At 35.6% G+C, this 18,761-nt stretch overlaps 1 protein-coding gene across 1 annotated transcript in view; it reads left to right on the forward strand.

Annotated features, from left to right (window-relative positions):
* Nucleotides 1–18,761, forward strand: part of SPPL2A (signal peptide peptidase like 2A) — a 52,727-nt gene that overhangs the window by 13,977 nt on the left and 19,989 nt on the right. Inside the window, exons 2-8 of the mRNA XM_045449754.1 lie at nt 5,409–5,528; nt 5,844–6,026; nt 6,768–6,857; nt 7,341–7,474; nt 13,815–13,966; nt 17,674–17,770; nt 18,197–18,298. Of these exons, the coding sequence (XP_045305710.1) occupies nt 5,409–5,528; nt 5,844–6,026; nt 6,768–6,857; nt 7,341–7,474; nt 13,815–13,966; nt 17,674–17,770; nt 18,197–18,298 (878 nt within the window). The remainder of the gene's footprint in view (nt 1–5,408; nt 5,529–5,843; nt 6,027–6,767; nt 6,858–7,340; nt 7,475–13,814; nt 13,967–17,673; nt 17,771–18,196; nt 18,299–18,761) is intronic.

Below are 18,761 nucleotides of genomic sequence, written 5' to 3' on the forward strand. Positions count from 1 at the left end.
GTCGGAAGAGCATGTAACTCATGATCTCAGGGTCATGAGTTCAACTCCCATGTAGGGTATAGAGATTACTTAAATAAACAGGTATTTGTTAAAGAAAGAAAGAAAGATGGCGAGTTTCATTCTTTTGCATGTAGTTGCCCATTTGTTGTTGTCCATGTAATCCCAGCACCATTTGTTGAAGAGACTATCTTTTCCCCATTGTATGTTCTTGCCTCCTTTATCATAGATTAATTGACCATATACACGTGGGCTTATTTCTGTGCTCTCTATAATACATCTGTAGGATATGAATCAGGATTCTATGTATTAAAACTTTTTATAGATACTACCAGTTGTCTATATAAAGGCTGCACCACTTCAGCTTTGTGCATAATTAGAACCCAAATCTTTATCTAAATACCATTCTTCTCCACAAGGAGCTTAGTAGTATGACTGGTTTGGGACCTGTGGCAGGTAAAGAATAAAGTCAGCCTAGGACATCTTGTGCCAAAAAATAAGGAAGTCCTCAAAGACTAATGGGGTCTTGTCAAAGGATACAAAGAGCCAGCTGCAAGAGGCCCTGATGACCAAATTTGGAACAATTTGAACATCAAACAAATGCTTCTATTACATTAAATTTTTAAAAATCAGTGAACCTCTAGTGATACCAAGCAAAAGGTAGTAGAAGGAGAGAGTAAAGCTCTTTTTTAAAGAATACTAGCTAATAAATGCAAAAGGAATTACAGTATTAAAAAAACAATGACCATTTCTCAACCCCCAATGTAATATGTAAAATTAAATTCAAGCATGGATCATCATGGAGGCTAAAACTAGGTGAGAGGTTGTTGAACTGTTTACATGGTGCTACAGATTACTTTATAACCAGTCACAAAGAGAAAGAGATACATAACTTTATACTAGAGAAATCCTGCAGTTACTACATTAATCAAATAATCAAACTCAACATCACTAATCCAGGACATCCTAGGACATCATGTGCTGTTTTGTTGGATTCATTAAAAAGTACCCAATTCAGTGCCCCTTGGTGGCTCAGTCACTTAAACATTCAACTTCAGCTCAGGTCATGATCTCACAGTTTGTGAGTTCAAGCCCTGTGTCAGGCTCTGTGCTGACAGCTTGGGGCCTGGAGCCTGCTTCGAGTTCTATGTCTCCCTCTCTTCTGCCCCTCCCCTGCTCACACTGTGTCTCTTTCTCTCTCTCAAAAATGAATAAACATTAAAAAAATTTTTTTTAAAAAGAAGTACCCAATTCACTTACAAATTCTTTTAAAAAAATGTTTAACCTAAACTTAATCATCCCTCACGATTATCTGCAGGATTACTCTCTATAGTTAGAATTGATTATTCTGCTGTATAACTTATGTAAGTTATGTTAGTGGCTTCTCTAAGTCTCAGAGTCCTCACTAGTAAAACAGTAATAGTAGATCAGATATGTGTGCAAAAACCTAAATATACTGTTTAGTTTGTATAGTTAGTAACCTACAAATAGTTTAGTGTATAGTAAGAATTTAGGATGTTGGTTCACCTCTGCTGTCGAATAAATCCATTCATGACCAACATGGAAACAGCTGAATGAAAACAACATTTCTTTTTTCCACAAATAATTTCCTTGTCTTCATTATTCCGTGTAATGTGATAGTATGTTTTATAAATTCCCTACACTTGCTTAGATCCATAAGCTAATGAAGTCCCAAATATGCCAGAAGTCCTTCTAATCCCAAATGTTCAGAGGAGATTTTAGGTAAGAGAGCATGGATTAGAGTATTTTTGTACTGTATAAATTTAGATTGACCTGTGACAAAATTACCAATTTTATACAAAAATGGTCAAATAGCAATTTTATGTAGCTCAGCCTAATGCATGCCTTAGTGGTAGAGCCTTGGTACATTATCTTTATTTGCCAAGCAGACTTTTTTCTCGTACGTTTTAGAGAAAGATTTGTTCAGGGGTGGCTGGTGCCTCAGTTGGTTAAGCGTCCAGCTGTTGGTTTCAGCTCAGGTCATGGTCTCAAGGTTTGTGGGATTGAGTCCTGCGTTGGGCTCTGCTGACAGCGCAGAGCCTGCTTGGGATTCTGTCTCTCCCTCTCTTCTGCCTCTCACCTGCTCATACGTGTGCGTGCACACTCTCTCTCAAAAATTACAGTAAAAATAAACATTTTTAAAAATTTTAAGATTTAGAGAAAGATTTGTTCAGAGGAGGACAGAGGAAGGATTTGGATCAGTTCAGGTTTGAAGGGAATTGTGATGTGATGTGATATTCTAATTATCTCAGGGTGTTTCTTCATTTCATACTCTCCACTCCCACCCCACCTGCGTTAGTTATTCTTTTCAGTTACTTCTTGGCTCTTCTCTGCCTTTTTTCCCAGGTAGTGGGAAATGAGGCAAAGGACAGAACATTTTTTCATTTCTTCTTTTTTCCTCTCTTTGAACTCTGGATTGGTCTTTTTGAATAGGCAGTTGCAGAATCTTGAAGACTTGAGAGTTGTAGTTTCTCAGAATTTCTTTCACAGGTAGCACTTAGAAATAATAATGTACTTTTTTTTTTTTTTTAACTGGTAGAATATGGAAGTTAGGACAGGTTGAGGTATTTCTTTTTTATGTTTCAAGTTTTTATTTAAATTCTAGGTAGGTAACATACAGTGTAATATTAGTTTCAGGAGAATTTAGTGATTCATCACTTACATGTAATATCCAGTGCTCATCATAACAAGTGCCCTCCTTAATCCCCATCACCTATTTAGCCCATCCCCCACCCGTCTGCCTCTAGCGCCCTCAGTTTGTTCTCTATAGTTAACAGTTTCTCTTATGGTTTGCCTCCCTCTTTTTTTTTCTTTCCCCATGTTCATCTGTTTTGTTTCTTAAATTCAACATAAGAGTGAAATCATACAGTATTTTTCTTTCCCTGATATATTTTGCTTCGCATTATACTCTCTAGGTCCATCATTTGTTGTTGCAAATGGCAAGGTTCAATTCTTTTTTATGGCTGAGTAATATTCCATGGTGTGTATGTATGTATGTATGTATGTATGTATGTACATACATGCATATATATACACATGTATATACGTATATGCGTACATACATATACATATATAATACATATATGGATATACACATATATGTACATACATATATATATGTATATATGCCACATTTTCTTTATCCATTTATCAGTCAGTGGACATTTGGGATCTTTCCATAATTTGGCTATTGTTGAGAGTGCTGCTGTAAACATCAAGGTACATGTGCCCCTTTAAATCAGTGTCTTTGTATCCTTTGGATAAATACCTAGTAGTGCAGTTGCTGAGTCGCATAGTAGTTCTGTTTTTCACTTTTTGTGGAACCTCCATACTGTTTTCCAGAGTGGCCACACCAGTTTGCATTCCCGCCAGCAGTGCAAAAGTGTTTCCCTTTCTCTGCGTCCTCGCTAATACCTGTTGTTCCCTGAGTTGTTAAATTTTAGCCATTCTGACAGGTGTGAAGTAGTATATTATTGTAGTTTTGATTTATATATTCCCAATGATGAGTGATGTTGAACATCTTTTCATTTGTCTCTTGGCTATCTGTATGTCTTTGGAAAAATGTCTATTCATGTCTTCTGTCCATTTCTTCACAGGATTATTCGGTTTTTGTGTGTTGCATTTGGTAAGTTCTTTATACATTTTGGATACTAACCCTTCATCAGATGTGTCATTTGCAAAGATCTTCTCTCATTCCAGCGGTTTCCTTTTAGTTTTGTTGATTGTTCGCTATGCAGAAGTTTTGTCTTGATGAGGTCCCAATAGTTCATATTTGCTTTTGTTTCCCTTCCCTCCAGAGACATGTCTAGTAAGAAGTTGCTGTGGCTGAGATCAAAGAGGTTGCTGCCTGTGTTCTCATCTAGGATTTTGACAGTTCTCTGCCTCACATTTAGGTCTTTCATCCATTTTGAATTTAGTTTCGTGTATGGTGTAAGAAAAGTGGTCGAGTTTCATTCTTCTGCATGTCTCTGTCCAGTTTTCCCAACACCATTTGTTGAAGAGACTTTCACTGGATATTCTTTCCTGCTTTATCGAAGATGAATTAACCATATAGTTGTGGGTTCATTTCTACGTTTTCTATTCTGTTCCACTGATCTATGTGTCTGTTTTTGTGCCAATACCATACTGTCTTGATGACTACAGCTTTGTAATACAGCTTGAAGTCTGCAATTGTGATGCCTCCAGCTTTGCTTTTCTTTTTCAGGATTGCTTTGGCTATTCAGGGTCTTTTGTGGTTCCATACAAATTTTAAGATTGTTTGTTGTAGCTCTGTGAAAAATACTGGTGGTTATTTTGATAGGGACTGCACTGAATATGTACATTGCTTTGGGCAGTATAGACATTTTAACAGTATTCTTCCTGTCCATGAGCATGGAATATTTTTCCATTTCTTTGTGTTATCTTCAGTTTCTTTCATAAGTGTTTATAGTTTTTGGAGTACAGATCTTTTACCTCTTTGATTAGATTATTTCCTAGGTTTTTGGTATAATTGTAAATGAGATCACTTTCTTGATTTCTTTCTCTGCTGTTTCATTATTGGTGTATAGAAATGCAACAGATTTCTGTACATTGATTTTGTATCCTGAGACTTTACAGAATTTGTGTATCAGTTCTAGCAATATTTTGGTCTAGCCTTTCGGGTTTCCTACATAGAGTATCATGTCATCTACTAATAGCAAAAGTTTGACTTCTTCCTTGCCGATCTGGATGCCTTTCATTTCTTTTTGTTGTCTGATTGCTGAGGCTAAGACTTCCAGTACTGTGTTAAATAACAATGGTGAGAGTGGACATCCAAGGCAGGTTGAGGAATATTAAATGCACTACATAAACACTGAAGTAGGGGTGCTTGGGTGGCTCAGTCAGTTAAGTGTCCTACTCTTGACTTTGGCTCAGGTTGTGATCTCACGGTTTGTGGGTTCAAGCCCCGCATTGGGCTCTGCTAACAACACGGAGCCTGCTTGGGATTCTGTCTCCTTCTCTCTCTGCCCCTCCCACCATCTCCCTCTCTCTCCCTCTCTCTCAAAATAAAAAAAAAAGGAAACTTTAAAAAAACAATGAAGTAATAACTCATAAGAGATTGAAAAAGAAAGTTTTAGGGTTTGAAGGGAGTTTGAAGTTATCACACAACAAGAATCCTCTGTGGGATATAGCTCTTATAGCAAGGTCATAATTGCGTCCCCGTAAGAAAGTGACTTATTTTCCTTTAAAGAATGTGTTCTGGGCAAATGTGTATAACTTAAGTGTTTCCTCAAATAAGAAATAAATTCATTGGAAGATCTTCCCTCTTAAGGACGTACTGTCAAACCTTATGTATAAATAGCATTATTAAAGTGTTTTGTTGTTGGCAAACCAGATTATTACCAGTGTGAAAATTATTGTTCGTGTCCTAGACAGCTGCTCAGGAAGCAATCCTGCATGCGTCTGGAAATGGCAAACCTGTACCGTCTAAGGACTACTGCATGCTCTATAACCCTCATTGGACAGACCTTCCAAGTACCCTAGAAAATGCAGTAAGTAAATCACAGTTAATATTTATTTGTAAACATAGAATTATTGAAAGGCAAGAATGAGTATTATATTTTAGTGTGTGAACTAGCTGTAATATATGATGATTAATTATTTTTTTTGCTTTGGCTTACATGTTTTTTCTGTCTGTGGGAAAAACAAGTTAGGGAATTTTAAAATACTTAACTCAAAGCCTGGTTGTCATAAAATATTTCTAATTTAAAAGAACCTGGTATTAAACCAATATTGATACTTTGTCACTGAATGCATTTATTATGAAATATGATCTTTATCATGTTAAAGACATTTCGTCTTTTCAGACTTCCATCAGTTTGATGAATCTGACTACCACACCATTGTGCAATCTTTCTGATATTCCACCTGAAGGAATAAAGAGCAAAGCAGTTGTGGTACAGTGGGGAACCTGCCATTTTCTTGAAAAAGCCAGAATTGCAAAAACAGGAGGTGCTGAAGCATTATTGGTTGCCAATAACAGTGTCCTAGTAAGTTGTAAAACTTAAGTAACTAAAACTTAAGTAACTCTTGAACTCATGATATCAAATTTCACAGGAATTGAACTATCTTTTTGGTATGTAATTTATGGGCCAAGTTTTGAATAATCCCATTATAGGGTTATTTTAAAATAAATATTCTGGCACTGATAGGCATTGAACTGGAAAACTTTGTAATTTCTTTTTTTTTTTTTTTTAATGTTTACTTATTTTTTGAGAGAGAGAGAGAGAGAGAGAGAGAGAGAACGAACGAGCAGGGGAGCTGCAGAGAGAGAAGGAGACAGAATCTGAAAGCAGGCTTCAGGCTCTGAGCTGTCAGCACAGAGCCTGACGTGGGGCTTGAAGCCACGAGCCGTAACATCATGACCTGAGACGAAGTCAGACGCTTAACCGAGCCACCCTGCATCCCTGTAATTTATTTTCTATTCCTAAATTGAGCAAGACTTTGTCCTAACATATTTGTTAGGTACAAACATGTCTGTATATGTGTGTACACACACACACACACACACACACACACATATGATATACCTACATATAAGTCGGTTTAAGTTTATGCTAAAAGGATTCCAGTTTGAGAACTCTTACTATTATATCAAGAAAGAACATATGAAACTTTGTTTTATAACTAAAAAAAAAATATAATGTTTATATTTAATGGAATAATGTGTATTTTATTCTGTAAATATACTAGTAGCTCATAAGTTTTCATAATATGTTTTTTTCTTTCAGTTTCCTCCCTCAGGGAACAAATCTGAATTTCATGATGTGAAAATAGTGATTGCATTTATAAACTACAAAGATTTTAAAGATATGAAGCAGGTAAATTAGTAATTATGTATTATACAAAGTTTATACATAGTACAATTCTTTACTTTTAACTATTGATAATAAATTTAAATTATATATGCTCCATTTGCTAACGAGAAGCTATAAAGGCCAATCAGGTCTTTATTTGGGAAATGTTTATCTCCCAGTGAGCACAAGGTGCTTCAGAGCCCTGACTTTAGAAAAGATACTGATTTGTTTTGACTTTTTAATAATCTCTGTTATATCCTTTATCGTAGCTTTAAATCCCTGACAAGATGTGATTGTGTGGAACACTGAACTTTCAAGATTTAATAAACCAAAGTATAGCCTCATAGTTATGACAAGAGAATACATTATGTTGTCAAAAATGGTTCTAGTGTTGTGGATTTTGTAACGTATAGTATCATTTTCAGAGTGAAATGAGAGTATTGCTGCCATAGGCTGTAGTAGAAAGAAAACTAATTCTGATGTTTTAACTGTTATTTTGCCTTTCAGACTCTTGGAGATAACATTACTGTGAAAATGTATTCTCCATCGTGGCCCAACTTTGACTATACTATGGTAGTTATTTTTGTAATTGCTGTGTTCACTGTGGCATTAGGAGGCTATTGGAGTGGACTAATTGAATTGTAAGTTTAACTAAACTTCAGTGTTTTTGTGATAGATGATTAAAAAAATTATTGTTTGATAATCATTTCAATCATGTTAACAACATTTAAAATTTATCTGACCTCAGAATATAGTGCTAATGAGATAAGATTGCAGGTTTGTCCTCCTGTAGGACATTTATTTAACTTTTCACTGAGAAGAAGGGAGTCATAGCTTCCTCTAACCCTTCTGCTGGTAGGATAACATCGAAATTACATCAAAGGCTTTTTAAAATTAAAATGTTTAGTTATCTCTCACAGAAAAGATGAAGATACTTAGTGTCCTAATGTGCCTATTTATTTAGATTGAAAGAAAATAAGCAAGAGAAGGTAGGGCTGGGGGTTTCAGCTCTTCCTGAGTTCAGTCATTACAGTGTGACTTCATCATTCTGTTTAATGCTTTAGGAATTCTAAGGATATGAAGCATGTTCACATTTTACTTAAATATAGAAATTCTAAATGTACATAAAATTTAGATTTTCCTGTTGAGTAACAACCTGAAACCAATCTTCTTATAGTTGTGTTTCTTTGGCTCTGGGTTAAAGCAGGCAACATTGTTTAAAAGGATCAGTTCATATTTAGAACTCTGAATTTAAAAATGTGCTTCAATCATATTATTTTATGCGTAAAGGACAGTATACTCATCTTGTGAATTGGTCTGTAGGTTCCATTAAAAAGGACTTATTTGCAACTAAATGAAGTTTATTTGTAATTTCTTTTTTTTTTTTTAACGTTTATTTATTTTGAGAGAGAGAGTGAGCGTGTGTGCACGCACATGTGCTCACATACGCTCACATGAGCAGGGGAGGGGCCAAGAGAGGGAGAAAGAGAGCATCCCAAGCAGGCTCTGCACTGTCAGTGCAGAGCCCAACACAGGGCTCAATCCAGCAAACCGCGAGATCATGACCTGAGCCAAAATCAAGAGTCAGACGCTCAATCGACTGAGCCACCCAGGCACCCTTTGTCTTATTACTGTGTAATAAGACCCTTTGTCTTATTACTGTGATGTATCACACTGATTGATTTCTGAATATTAAACCACCCTTGCATCCTGAACAAAAATCCCAGTTTATTGTGGTTAATGAATTTTTTACATTTATTGTTGGATTTGGTTTGCTAATATTTTGTTGAGGATTTTTGCATCTATATTCATCAGAGATATTGACTTACAGTTCTCTTTTTTTGAGGGGGTGGCTTTATCTGGTTTTGGTACTCCTGGCCTCATAGAATGAGTTTTGAAGCTTTCCTTCCTCTTATTTTTTGGAATAGTTTGAGAAGAATAGATACTCACTTCTCTTTAAATGTTTGGTAGAATTCAGCTGTGAAGCTGTCTGGTCCTGGACTTTTGTTTGTTGGGAGTTTTTTGATTACTGATTCAATTTCATTGCTGGTCCTCAGTCTGTTCAAAGTTTCTATTGCTGATTCAGTTTCGGGAGATTGTATGTTTCTAGGAATTTATCCTTTCTTCTCAGTTGTCCAATTTGTTGCCATTTAATTTTTTATAATATTCTCTTGTAATTCTTTGTATTTCTGTGGTGTTGGTTGTTACTTCTCTTTCATTTGTGATTTTGTTTGAGTCCCCTCTCTCTCTCTCTCTCTCTCTCTCTCTCTTTTTTTTTTTTTTTTATGAGTTTGGCTAAAGGTTTATCAATTTTGTTGGTCTTTTCAAAGAACCAGCTCCTGGTTTCATTTATCTGTTCTATTGTTTTGTGTTTTTTAGTTTCTGTTTCCTTTATTTCTGTTCTGTTATTTGTTATTTCCTTCCTTCTGCTGGTTTTGAGTTTCTTTGTTTCTTCTTTTTCTAGCTCCTTTAGGTGTAAGGTTAGGTTATTTGTTTGAGATTTTTTTCTTGCTTCTTCAGATAGGCCTCTATTGCTATAAACTTCCCTGAAAACTTTTTTTTGCTGCATCCCAAAGATTTTGTGCCTTTTTGTTTCTATTTTCATTTGTTTCCATGTAATTTTTTATTTCTTGTTTGATTTTTTTGGTTGACCTATTCATTGTTTAGTAGCATATTATTTAACCTCCATGTTAACTTGTGGTCTTCCCAGCTTTTTTCTTGTGGTTGATTTCCAGTTTCATAGCATTGTGGTCAGAAAAGATGCTTGGTATGACTTTTATCTTTTTTAATTATTGAGGCTTGTTTTGTGGTCTTATATGTGGTCTGTTGTGGAGAATGTTCCATGTGCACTTGAAAAGAATGTGTATTCTGCTGTTTTAAGATGGAAAGTTCTGAATATATCTGTTAAATCCACCTGGTTCAATGGGTCATTCAAAGTCACCATTTCCTTGTTGATTTCCTGTTTGGATGATCAGTCTTTTGATGTAAGTGGGTTGTTAAAGTTCCCTATTATTATTGTATTACTATCATTTCTTTCCTTTTTGTTTGTTATTAACTGTTTTATGTATTTGGGTGTTTCCATGTTGGGTGCAGAAATACGTACAACTGTTATATCTTCTCATTGGATGGTCCCCTTTATTATTATATAGTGTCCTTCTTTGTCTCTTGTTACAGTTTTTAAAGTTTGTTTCTAGGGTACCTGGGTGGCTCAATCAGTTATGTGTCTGACTCTGGATTTTGGTTTAGGTCGTGATCTCACAGTCATGGGATTGAGTCCCAGCCCTGGGCATGGAGCCTGCTTGGGATTCCCTCTCTTTATCTGTCTTTCTCTCTTCTTTCTCTCTGTCTCTCCCTGTCCCATCCAGTCTCTGCCCCTCCTCCACTCTCTCTCAGAATAAATATACATTAAAAAATAATAAAGTTTATTTTTTCTGATATAAGTATTGCTACTTCAGCTTTCTTTTCATACCCATGTGCATGATAAATGCTTTTCCTTCCTTTCACTTTCAATCTGCATGTGTCTGCAGGTCTGAAATGAGTCTCTTGTTAGGCAGCATACAGATGGCTCTTCTTTTTTTTATCCATTCTGTCACCCTCTATCTTTTGATTGAAACACTTTGTCTATTTACATTCAAAGTAATTATTGATAGATATGTACTTATTGTCATTTTGTTACTCTTTTTATGATTGTTTTTGTGGTTCTTTTCTGTTTCTTTCCTTGCTCTCTTCTCTGACAATTAGTTGGCTTTCTTTGTGAGATACTTGGATTCCTTTCTTTTTATTTATTTTTTTAATTAATTTATTTATTTTGAGAGAGACAGACACAGCGTGAGTGGAGAGGGGCAGAGAGAGAGGGGGACAGAGAATCCCAAGCAGGCTGTGTGCTGGCAGCACAGAACCCAGTGTGGGACTTGACCCCATGAAACTGTAATACCATGACCCAAGCCAAAACCAAGAGTCAGACACTTAACCGACTGAGCCATCCAGGTGCCCCAGCTTTCTTTTTGTTTTTTGCATATGTTTTACAAGGTTTTTGATTTGTGGTTACCATTAGGTTTATATGTAAATCTGCATATAGCAGTTAGTGTTAACTTGATGGTCACTTACATTTGAACCCATTCTTTACCCCCCACCTCCTGGGTTTTAAGTATATGATAGCATACTTTACATCTTTTGATTTTGTGAGTACCTTGACTGATTTTTTTGGATATACTTATTTTTTACTGCTTTTGTGCTTCCTACTTTTTTTACTCCCACTTATGGTCTTTCCTTTCCACTCAAAGAGTCCCCTTTAAGATTTCTTGTAGAGCAGGTTTGGTGGTGATGAATTCTTTCAACTTTTGTTTGTCTGGGAACTTCCTTATCTCTCCTTCTATTCTGAATTATAGCCTTGCTGGATAGAATATTCTTGGTTGCACATTTTTTCCTTTCAATACTTTGAATATATCATGCCACCCTTTTCTGGCCTGTATAAGGTTTCTGTTGAAAATTCAGCCTATACCCTTATGAGGTTTCCCTTGTACATAAATGTTTTCTCTTGCTGCTTTTAAAATTCCCTTTCAAAGAGCGCCTGGGTGGCTCAGTCGGTTAAGCGTCCAACTTCAGCTCAGGTCATGATCTCATGGTTCATGAGTTCAAGCCCCGCATCAGGCTCTGTGCTAACAGCTCAGAGCCTGGAGCCTACTTCAGATTCTGTGTCTCCTTCTGTCTCTGCCTCTCCCCTGCTCATGTTCTGTCTCTCTGTGTCTGAAAAATAAATAAACACTAAAAAAATTTTTTTTAATTCTCTCTTTCGAGATTATGAATTTTGAAATTGAGATGGCTGATTCTAAGAGTAAAATAAAGATAGAACTAAGTGTATGTGTGGGTGTGGGTGAGGGGCCTGACCTTATAATACAAGAAAGAGAAGATGAATCAGTGACAAAGGGAAAAATGTTTTGTAAAAAGTAGAATGATTAAGAACATTAGCACCATTTGCAACAACATGGATGGGCTTTGAACGCACTGTGCTATAAGTAAAATAAGTCAGACAGAGAAAGACAAATACTGTATAATGTCACTGATATGTGGAAGCAAACACAAAAGGAACTCAGAGACACAGAGAGTCAGATTGATGGTTCCCAGAGGCAGGGAGTGAGGGTGGCAAAATGAATGAGGGTTATCAAAAGGTACAAACTTCTGGTTATAAAATAAGTAACTCTTGGGGATGTGATGTACAGCATGGTGACTATAATTGGTAAGACTGTATTGTGTATTTGAAAGTTGCTAAGAGAGTAGATCTTAGAAGTTCTTATCACAAGAAAAAAAATGTGACTGTGGTGACGGATGTTAACTATACCTATTGTGACCATTTTGTTATGTATGCAAATACCAAGTCATTATGTTGTATACCTGAAACTAATATTATATGTCAATAAGATCTTAATTTTTAAAAATGAACATATGGACTGTCATTTAGCAAGTAAAAAGAGTTAAAAGAGAAGGGGAAAGAGAATAAAACTTAGGAAAGGGAAAATTTACCAGAACAGGAATTCGTAAGTCAGAATTACCTGCCAAATGAAAGATGTACCTTATGCAGAAAGGAAAGATGCCTTGGTTCAGTTTAAAACTGAGAATTAAAGTCTTATTATAATGAAATCATTGGTTCTCAAGCTCCATAAACTCAAGATGGCATGAAAAAAAGCTTAGGTTTTCATTATACATAGCTCTTAAGCTACTTAGGAATATAGTGTTTTAAAAGATGAATTGTTGTATTTTATATGATATAAATCTAGTATATGTTTCCTTTCCAAAAATTGCCTGGTGCTTTTTACTTTGCCATATTTATCTTTTCCTTTAAAGTGTTCTACTGGTTTACTGAATAGGAATATATATATCTTTCACTGTGATAAAAATAGCTTTAAGTGTATCTGTTTGCAATGACAGATACCAAAGGTTGGCACCTTTTACCACTCAGATACCACTTTTATTGATACTTCTGTTGATACCTTCACATCCAGCTCTGCAGATGCCAGAATGTGCTGGTGTGGCTGTCCCCAGACCCTTTCCCTGCTCTTTTCCCAGGCAGCCTCCCTTGAGTCACAAATACTCGATGTAGTGACCATACTAGTCAACAGTTTTCTAATAAGAAAGTGGTATGTTGGTAAATAAGCAGTCTGGCAAGTGGACAATTTGATAGAAGTAAACTTTTTTTAAACTGAAGTTTGTTTTGAGCCAGACCTGATGAGAAGGGTCAGGGTGTAAGCAAAGGAAATGAGAGTTTAGTTGATCAGAGCTGAAGGGAGTAGAAGTAAAAAAGTATATAGAGGGCTCCATGTAACTGAGATGAGACAATAAGATGACAGAACAGAGACTGCTCAACAAAGGACACTACTGACCCCTCTTCAACTTGTATCTCTGCTTTTATTAGCTGTGTGGCTTAGCAAGGGTTGTTGCTATGTTAAAGTAGGAGAAACCTATGTCTTGAAGTTCTTTTGAATGCTTTGTAATATCCTGATAAGCACAGAACAGGTATACAGTAAATACTGAGTTGATTGAAAGAAGAATTTAATGTTTACCTGTAAGAGAAGCTAATTTTAGAAGTACTTTACTGTCTGTAACTTGGTAATAAGTATGTTAAAAGAATTGGTTATCATCAGAAATTTATTACATCAATATAGTTTTCAAATTAGATAGTATAAACATCTACAAACATTAATGTGTTTATGTGATAAATATCATCTGTGTCAATAATTTTGCTTCCAGAAAAGAAAAAAGTGTTGTTTCAGAAGTTAGTGATTAATAATAGATCGTCTCTGGAGCATAGAGTTTATAGGGACCTTTTACTTTCTAGATTAAGTATTTTCTATTTGTTTGGTGTGCAGTTTTTTAAAGTATATTACTTTGTAGTCAGAAACAAATTTAAGTTGGTGTTGGAGGTCAATTTTAAAAATAACTGTACCTGGCAGAAATTTTCTCAAGTTCCTATGTATGTTTATGCAGGGAGAACATGAAGGCCGTGACAAACACTGAAGATAGAGAAATGAGGAGAAAGAAGGAAGAATATTTAACTTTTAGTCCTCTAACAGTTGTAATATTTGTGGTCATCTGCTGTGTTATGATGGTCTTACTTTATTTCTTCTACAAATGGTTGGGTAAGAAGTCCTATTTTATATTTGCTACTTTCAGCATACAATTTTTTCATTTACTTCACCAGATTTCCTTTAAGGTATTCTACCTGGAAAGCTTAAGCAAATAATTAAAAAGTGATACTAACTTTTTAAACTATCAGAAGTGTTAGGATCCCCGTTACTCTGGGATAAAAAATACTCAGATTGAAAATATACTACATCTTCAGATAAGAACACTACTTCATATGACTTGAAAGAATTGCTGTGATCCCTAAGTTTCCCTCTCTGCACATAAAGCTTGATAGCCCAATATCTAAGCAGCACAACTAAAACTTTATTATTTGAACTTTATTAAAAGTTTATTAAACTGAATTCGAAGTTTATTCAAATTGCTAGTTGATTTGCCTCTGCTCACTCCCAAAGTGTAGTTTGTTCTTTTGTCAGCTTGCGAATCAAGATGTGTTGCTCATATTTTGTTTTGCTTGTATAAACAGGCAGGATTATACTACATCTAAAGACATACAAACATGCAAGGACTTGCCTGTGGTCTAGATAGTAACTGATACCTTTCCTTTAAGAAGGTAGGGGTAGGAACTGTATGGTCTTGCCCATCCCCTGGACTATCTTGCTAGTAGCCTGAAAGAATGGAAATTTGCCATCTCTGGCTGATGTACAGCACAAAGAGGAGGGGACCAGGATATAGGGCAGTGTGCCTGATAAGAATTGGCAAAAACCCTTTGTAAAAACTGCTACAGACTGTAGTGCTTATTTAGAGAATATTAGTAAATTTTCTGGACTAGAAAACTGAGGTTAGTTTCAGCTTATTGTCTAATTTCTCCTGTCTACTATGACATATATTTCCAATTAGAAAAAAGAATTATTTCAGGGCGCTTGGGTGGCTCAGTAAGTTGGACATCTGGCTCTTGATTTCAGCTCAGGTCATGAACTTGCGATTTGTGGGATCAAACCTGCACTGAGCATGGAGCCTTCTTGGGATTCTCTCTCCCTGTCTCTCTACCTCCACCATCCCCCACCCCCATAAACATTAAAACATGAAAGAAAAATTAATTATTTCAATGTCACTCCTATTTCAATCTGTTGCTGGGAGAATAGATACTAGGAAAGTTATTTCTATTACATTCTCATTGTGCAGCTTATATTTCTAATTCAATACACAGCCTTCAGTTTGCGTCTGACCCAAAGTCAGTTAATTAGTGATCTTTGAAAAGGGATTCCTCTACCCTATCCTAAAGCATGTTTTCATTTTTGGTGAGAAATTTCTTTAAACTTATTGGTATTTAAATTTTTTTTTTCAACGTTTATTTATTTTTTTTGGGACAGAGAGAAACAGAGCATGAACGGGGGAGGGGCAGAGAGAGAGGGAGACACAGAATCGGAAACAGGCTCCAGGCTCCGAGCCATCAGCCCAGAGCCCGACGCGGGGCTCAAACTCACGGACCGCGAGATCGTGACCTGGCTGAAGTCGGACGCTTAACCCACTGCGCCACCCAGGCGCCCCAAAACTTATTGGTATTTAAAAAACCTTGTTTATGGGGCGCCTGGGTGGCGCAGTCGGTTAAGCGTCCGACTTCAGCCAGGTCACGATCTCGCGGTCCGTGAGTTCGAGCCCCGCGTCGGGCTCTGGGCTGACGGCTCGGAGCCTGGAGCCTGTTTCCGATTCTGTGTCTCCCTCTCTCTCTGCCCCTCCCCCGTTCATGCTCTGTCTCTCTCTGTCCCAAAAATAAATAAACGTTGAAAAAAAAAATTTAAAAAAAAAAAAAAAAAAAAACCTTGTTTATAAGTGTAATTTTTTTAATTTTTTAATTTTATTTGACACAGAGAACACGAACAGGGGAGACAGGCAGAGCGGGGGAGAGAGAGAGCAGCTCCACACTTAGTGTAGAGCCTACCATGGGGCTTAATCCCAGGACCCTGGGATCATAACCTGAGCTGAAATCAAGTCAGACAGTCAAATGACTTAGCCACCCAAGGCACCCCTATAAATGCAATTTTTAATGTAAGAGGGAGATCGTTAAATCTCATGGTTTATCCCAGGACATGGGATTTAATTATGACTGACTAAATCTATGTGATATTGCAAAATTTATTTTTATTTTGGTTCCTTATGGTTCCTTTTGGCTAAAGTTGCTGCCATTTTTAATATATGAAATGTATCAAATTGTGAGGTTTCCCCTTACCATTTAATGTTAAGTCATGTTCAAGAAAGTAACTAAAGATAGTTATATTAACCAGATTCTTTCCCATGACTAATCATTTTCTTAGTATAGTAGGCATTGAATAAAATACCTAAAACTCCGTTTGGGTCTCAAGAGCATGATTTCTACCTATGTTTTAAAACTTGGGTGGGCAACCTTTGGTGTATGATTTACCAAACATAACTTGGCAATTTTTTACTGTCTTTCTTACTGCTTACATTACCATCTATAACTAGTAATAACAAGTAACAAGGAACTAAAATAGTAATTTGTCCAAGTTCACCAATTAGAAAGGGGCCAATAGTTGAAAACAAGGATATCAGAAAATTGGGGAATGGTAGCTATGTTTCTAAAAAAGGAATAGTTTTGCAGACTCGTGAACAAGATCTAAGTTGTCCAGCTACAGAAACAGCAAGATGCCAGGTGATTTTTCAGGCTTTTTTGTGACATTCTAAAGATGCAATAGAAGCTGTATTGGTTAAAAAGAAGAAAGATTGATTTACTGTCTCTAGATTACTCTTTCTCACCTACACAGAGTTATAATTTTCTGAAATTTAGTGGAACTTGAAAAATTCAGGTAAAATTTGTATTTCCATTGTGAAATTTTGAGAAAGCTAAGAAAGTGAATATTTTATTTTAAAGTACAATCATTTCTTCCCCTGTTTAGGGATAAGGAGATTAAATGTAATTTTAAATAATTGTCAAATAACTATAGCTAATATAGAAAAATAATTGAATTTTAACTACCTTAGTTTCATAGCATAACAGAGTTTGTTTAAATGGATTTGGTTTTACCACAGATCAAGTTATTAGAGATAAATTCCACCGTAGGAAAATATAGATAGCGTGGTTAATGTCTAAGGTAGGTGTCAGTTCTCATCCTTAACCTACATTTTTAAAAACATTTATACTATTTAAAAACATTTATACTATAAATAGTATACTATTAATACTATTTTTAAAAACATTTATACTATTTTTATACTATTTAAACTATTATACTATTTATACTATGTTTATACATATACTATGTTTATTTTTTAAAGAGAGAGTAGATCCAAAGCAGGCTTTGCACTGACAGCCCAGAGCCCATTGTGGGGCTCAAACTCACAACCCCGAGAGATCATGACCTGAGCCAAAGTCAGACATTCAACCACCTGAGCCACCCAGGCACCGTATATTGTTTTCTTAATTTGTCCATTCCTTACATTTAAATACTTAGAAATATCTACAACTCACTTTGTAAACATCTTTAACAGACATGTTAGTTTGAATCATTGAATGATAGAAACTGTAGAGACAGCTTCAGCCCTTGAGCAATCCTACCCACTCTTCAATGAAACTCAAGATGTAAATATTTTCAGTTTAATAACCTATTCAAATTATAGTATGGTCACTGCATTGAAAGTATCGTGTTTCAGTAAGAAAGCTAAACCTTAATATTGCTTGTATAAATATTTTCTTATCACATTTCCTTTTGTTCTCATATAACTTAGTGTCTTGTTTTTTTTCTAGTTTATGTTATGATAGCAATTTTCTGCATAGCATCAGCAATGAGTCTGTACAACTGTCTTGCTGCACTAATTCGTAAGATACCCTGTGGACAATGCGCGTATGTATCTCTTACAAGGAATTCTATAATGTTGGTATTTGTAATTTAAAATGATACAGGGAAAAGTAGGAGTGCTGTTTTAAACCTGTGCAATCCAATATACATGTGGCTGTTTAAAGTTAAGTTAATTAAAATTAAATAAATTTAAAAATTCAGTTCCTCAGTCTTGTTAGCCACATTTCAAATGCTAATAACCACATGTAGCTACTATATTGGACAGCACAGATCTGAAACATTTCCATCATCACAGACAGTTCTGTTGAACTGATAAAAGATTTTTTGATGTATCATTTGTTGTACTTAAAACTTAAATTGATATTTTAATAACTTTCTTGTGACTGTGGTTAACATTTGCCATTTCTCATATTACATGAACATTGTAATTCATCTGCAGAGTAAACTAACCTATTTTGATCTGTTTTTTAGGATTACATTTCGTGGCAAAAGCATTGAAGTGAGACTTATCTTTCTCTCTGGACTATGCATAGCAATATCTGTTGTTTGGGCTGTATTTAGAAATGAAGATAGGTATGACTACTCAGTGTATTTGCTCTTAGATTAAGAATACATTATTTTATATCTTGCATGATAATTATGCATTTTGGTTAGTATGGGTTTTTTTGTTTTGTTTTTTTTTTTTTTTTTGCTTTTATCCCAGAATACCATAGTCTTGAAACAAGCTAAATAAATACTTAAATAAACAGATCTTATGCTAATGGATTCAAGGTCATATAGAGAAGCAAATATGTATTATGATTTAAACATCTAAGCTGAAATAGGCTTCAAAAATATACTTAATTATGGTATACCCACACAAGTACAATGATTGCAGTGATTTCCAGGGTGTATTTTTTTTTTTTAATGGTTATTTATTTATTTATTTATTTTTGAGAGAAAAAGAAAGAAAGCGAAGGAGGTGCAAAGAGAGAGGAGACAGAGAATCCCAAGCAGTCTCCATGCTGTCAGCACAGAGCCCAGTGTGGGGCTTGAA

The sequence above is a fragment of the Leopardus geoffroyi genome, chromosome B3 (genome assembly GCF_018350155.1).
Source record: "Leopardus geoffroyi isolate Oge1 chromosome B3, O.geoffroyi_Oge1_pat1.0, whole genome shotgun sequence".
NCBI lineage: Eukaryota > Metazoa > Chordata > Mammalia > Carnivora > Felidae > Leopardus > Leopardus geoffroyi.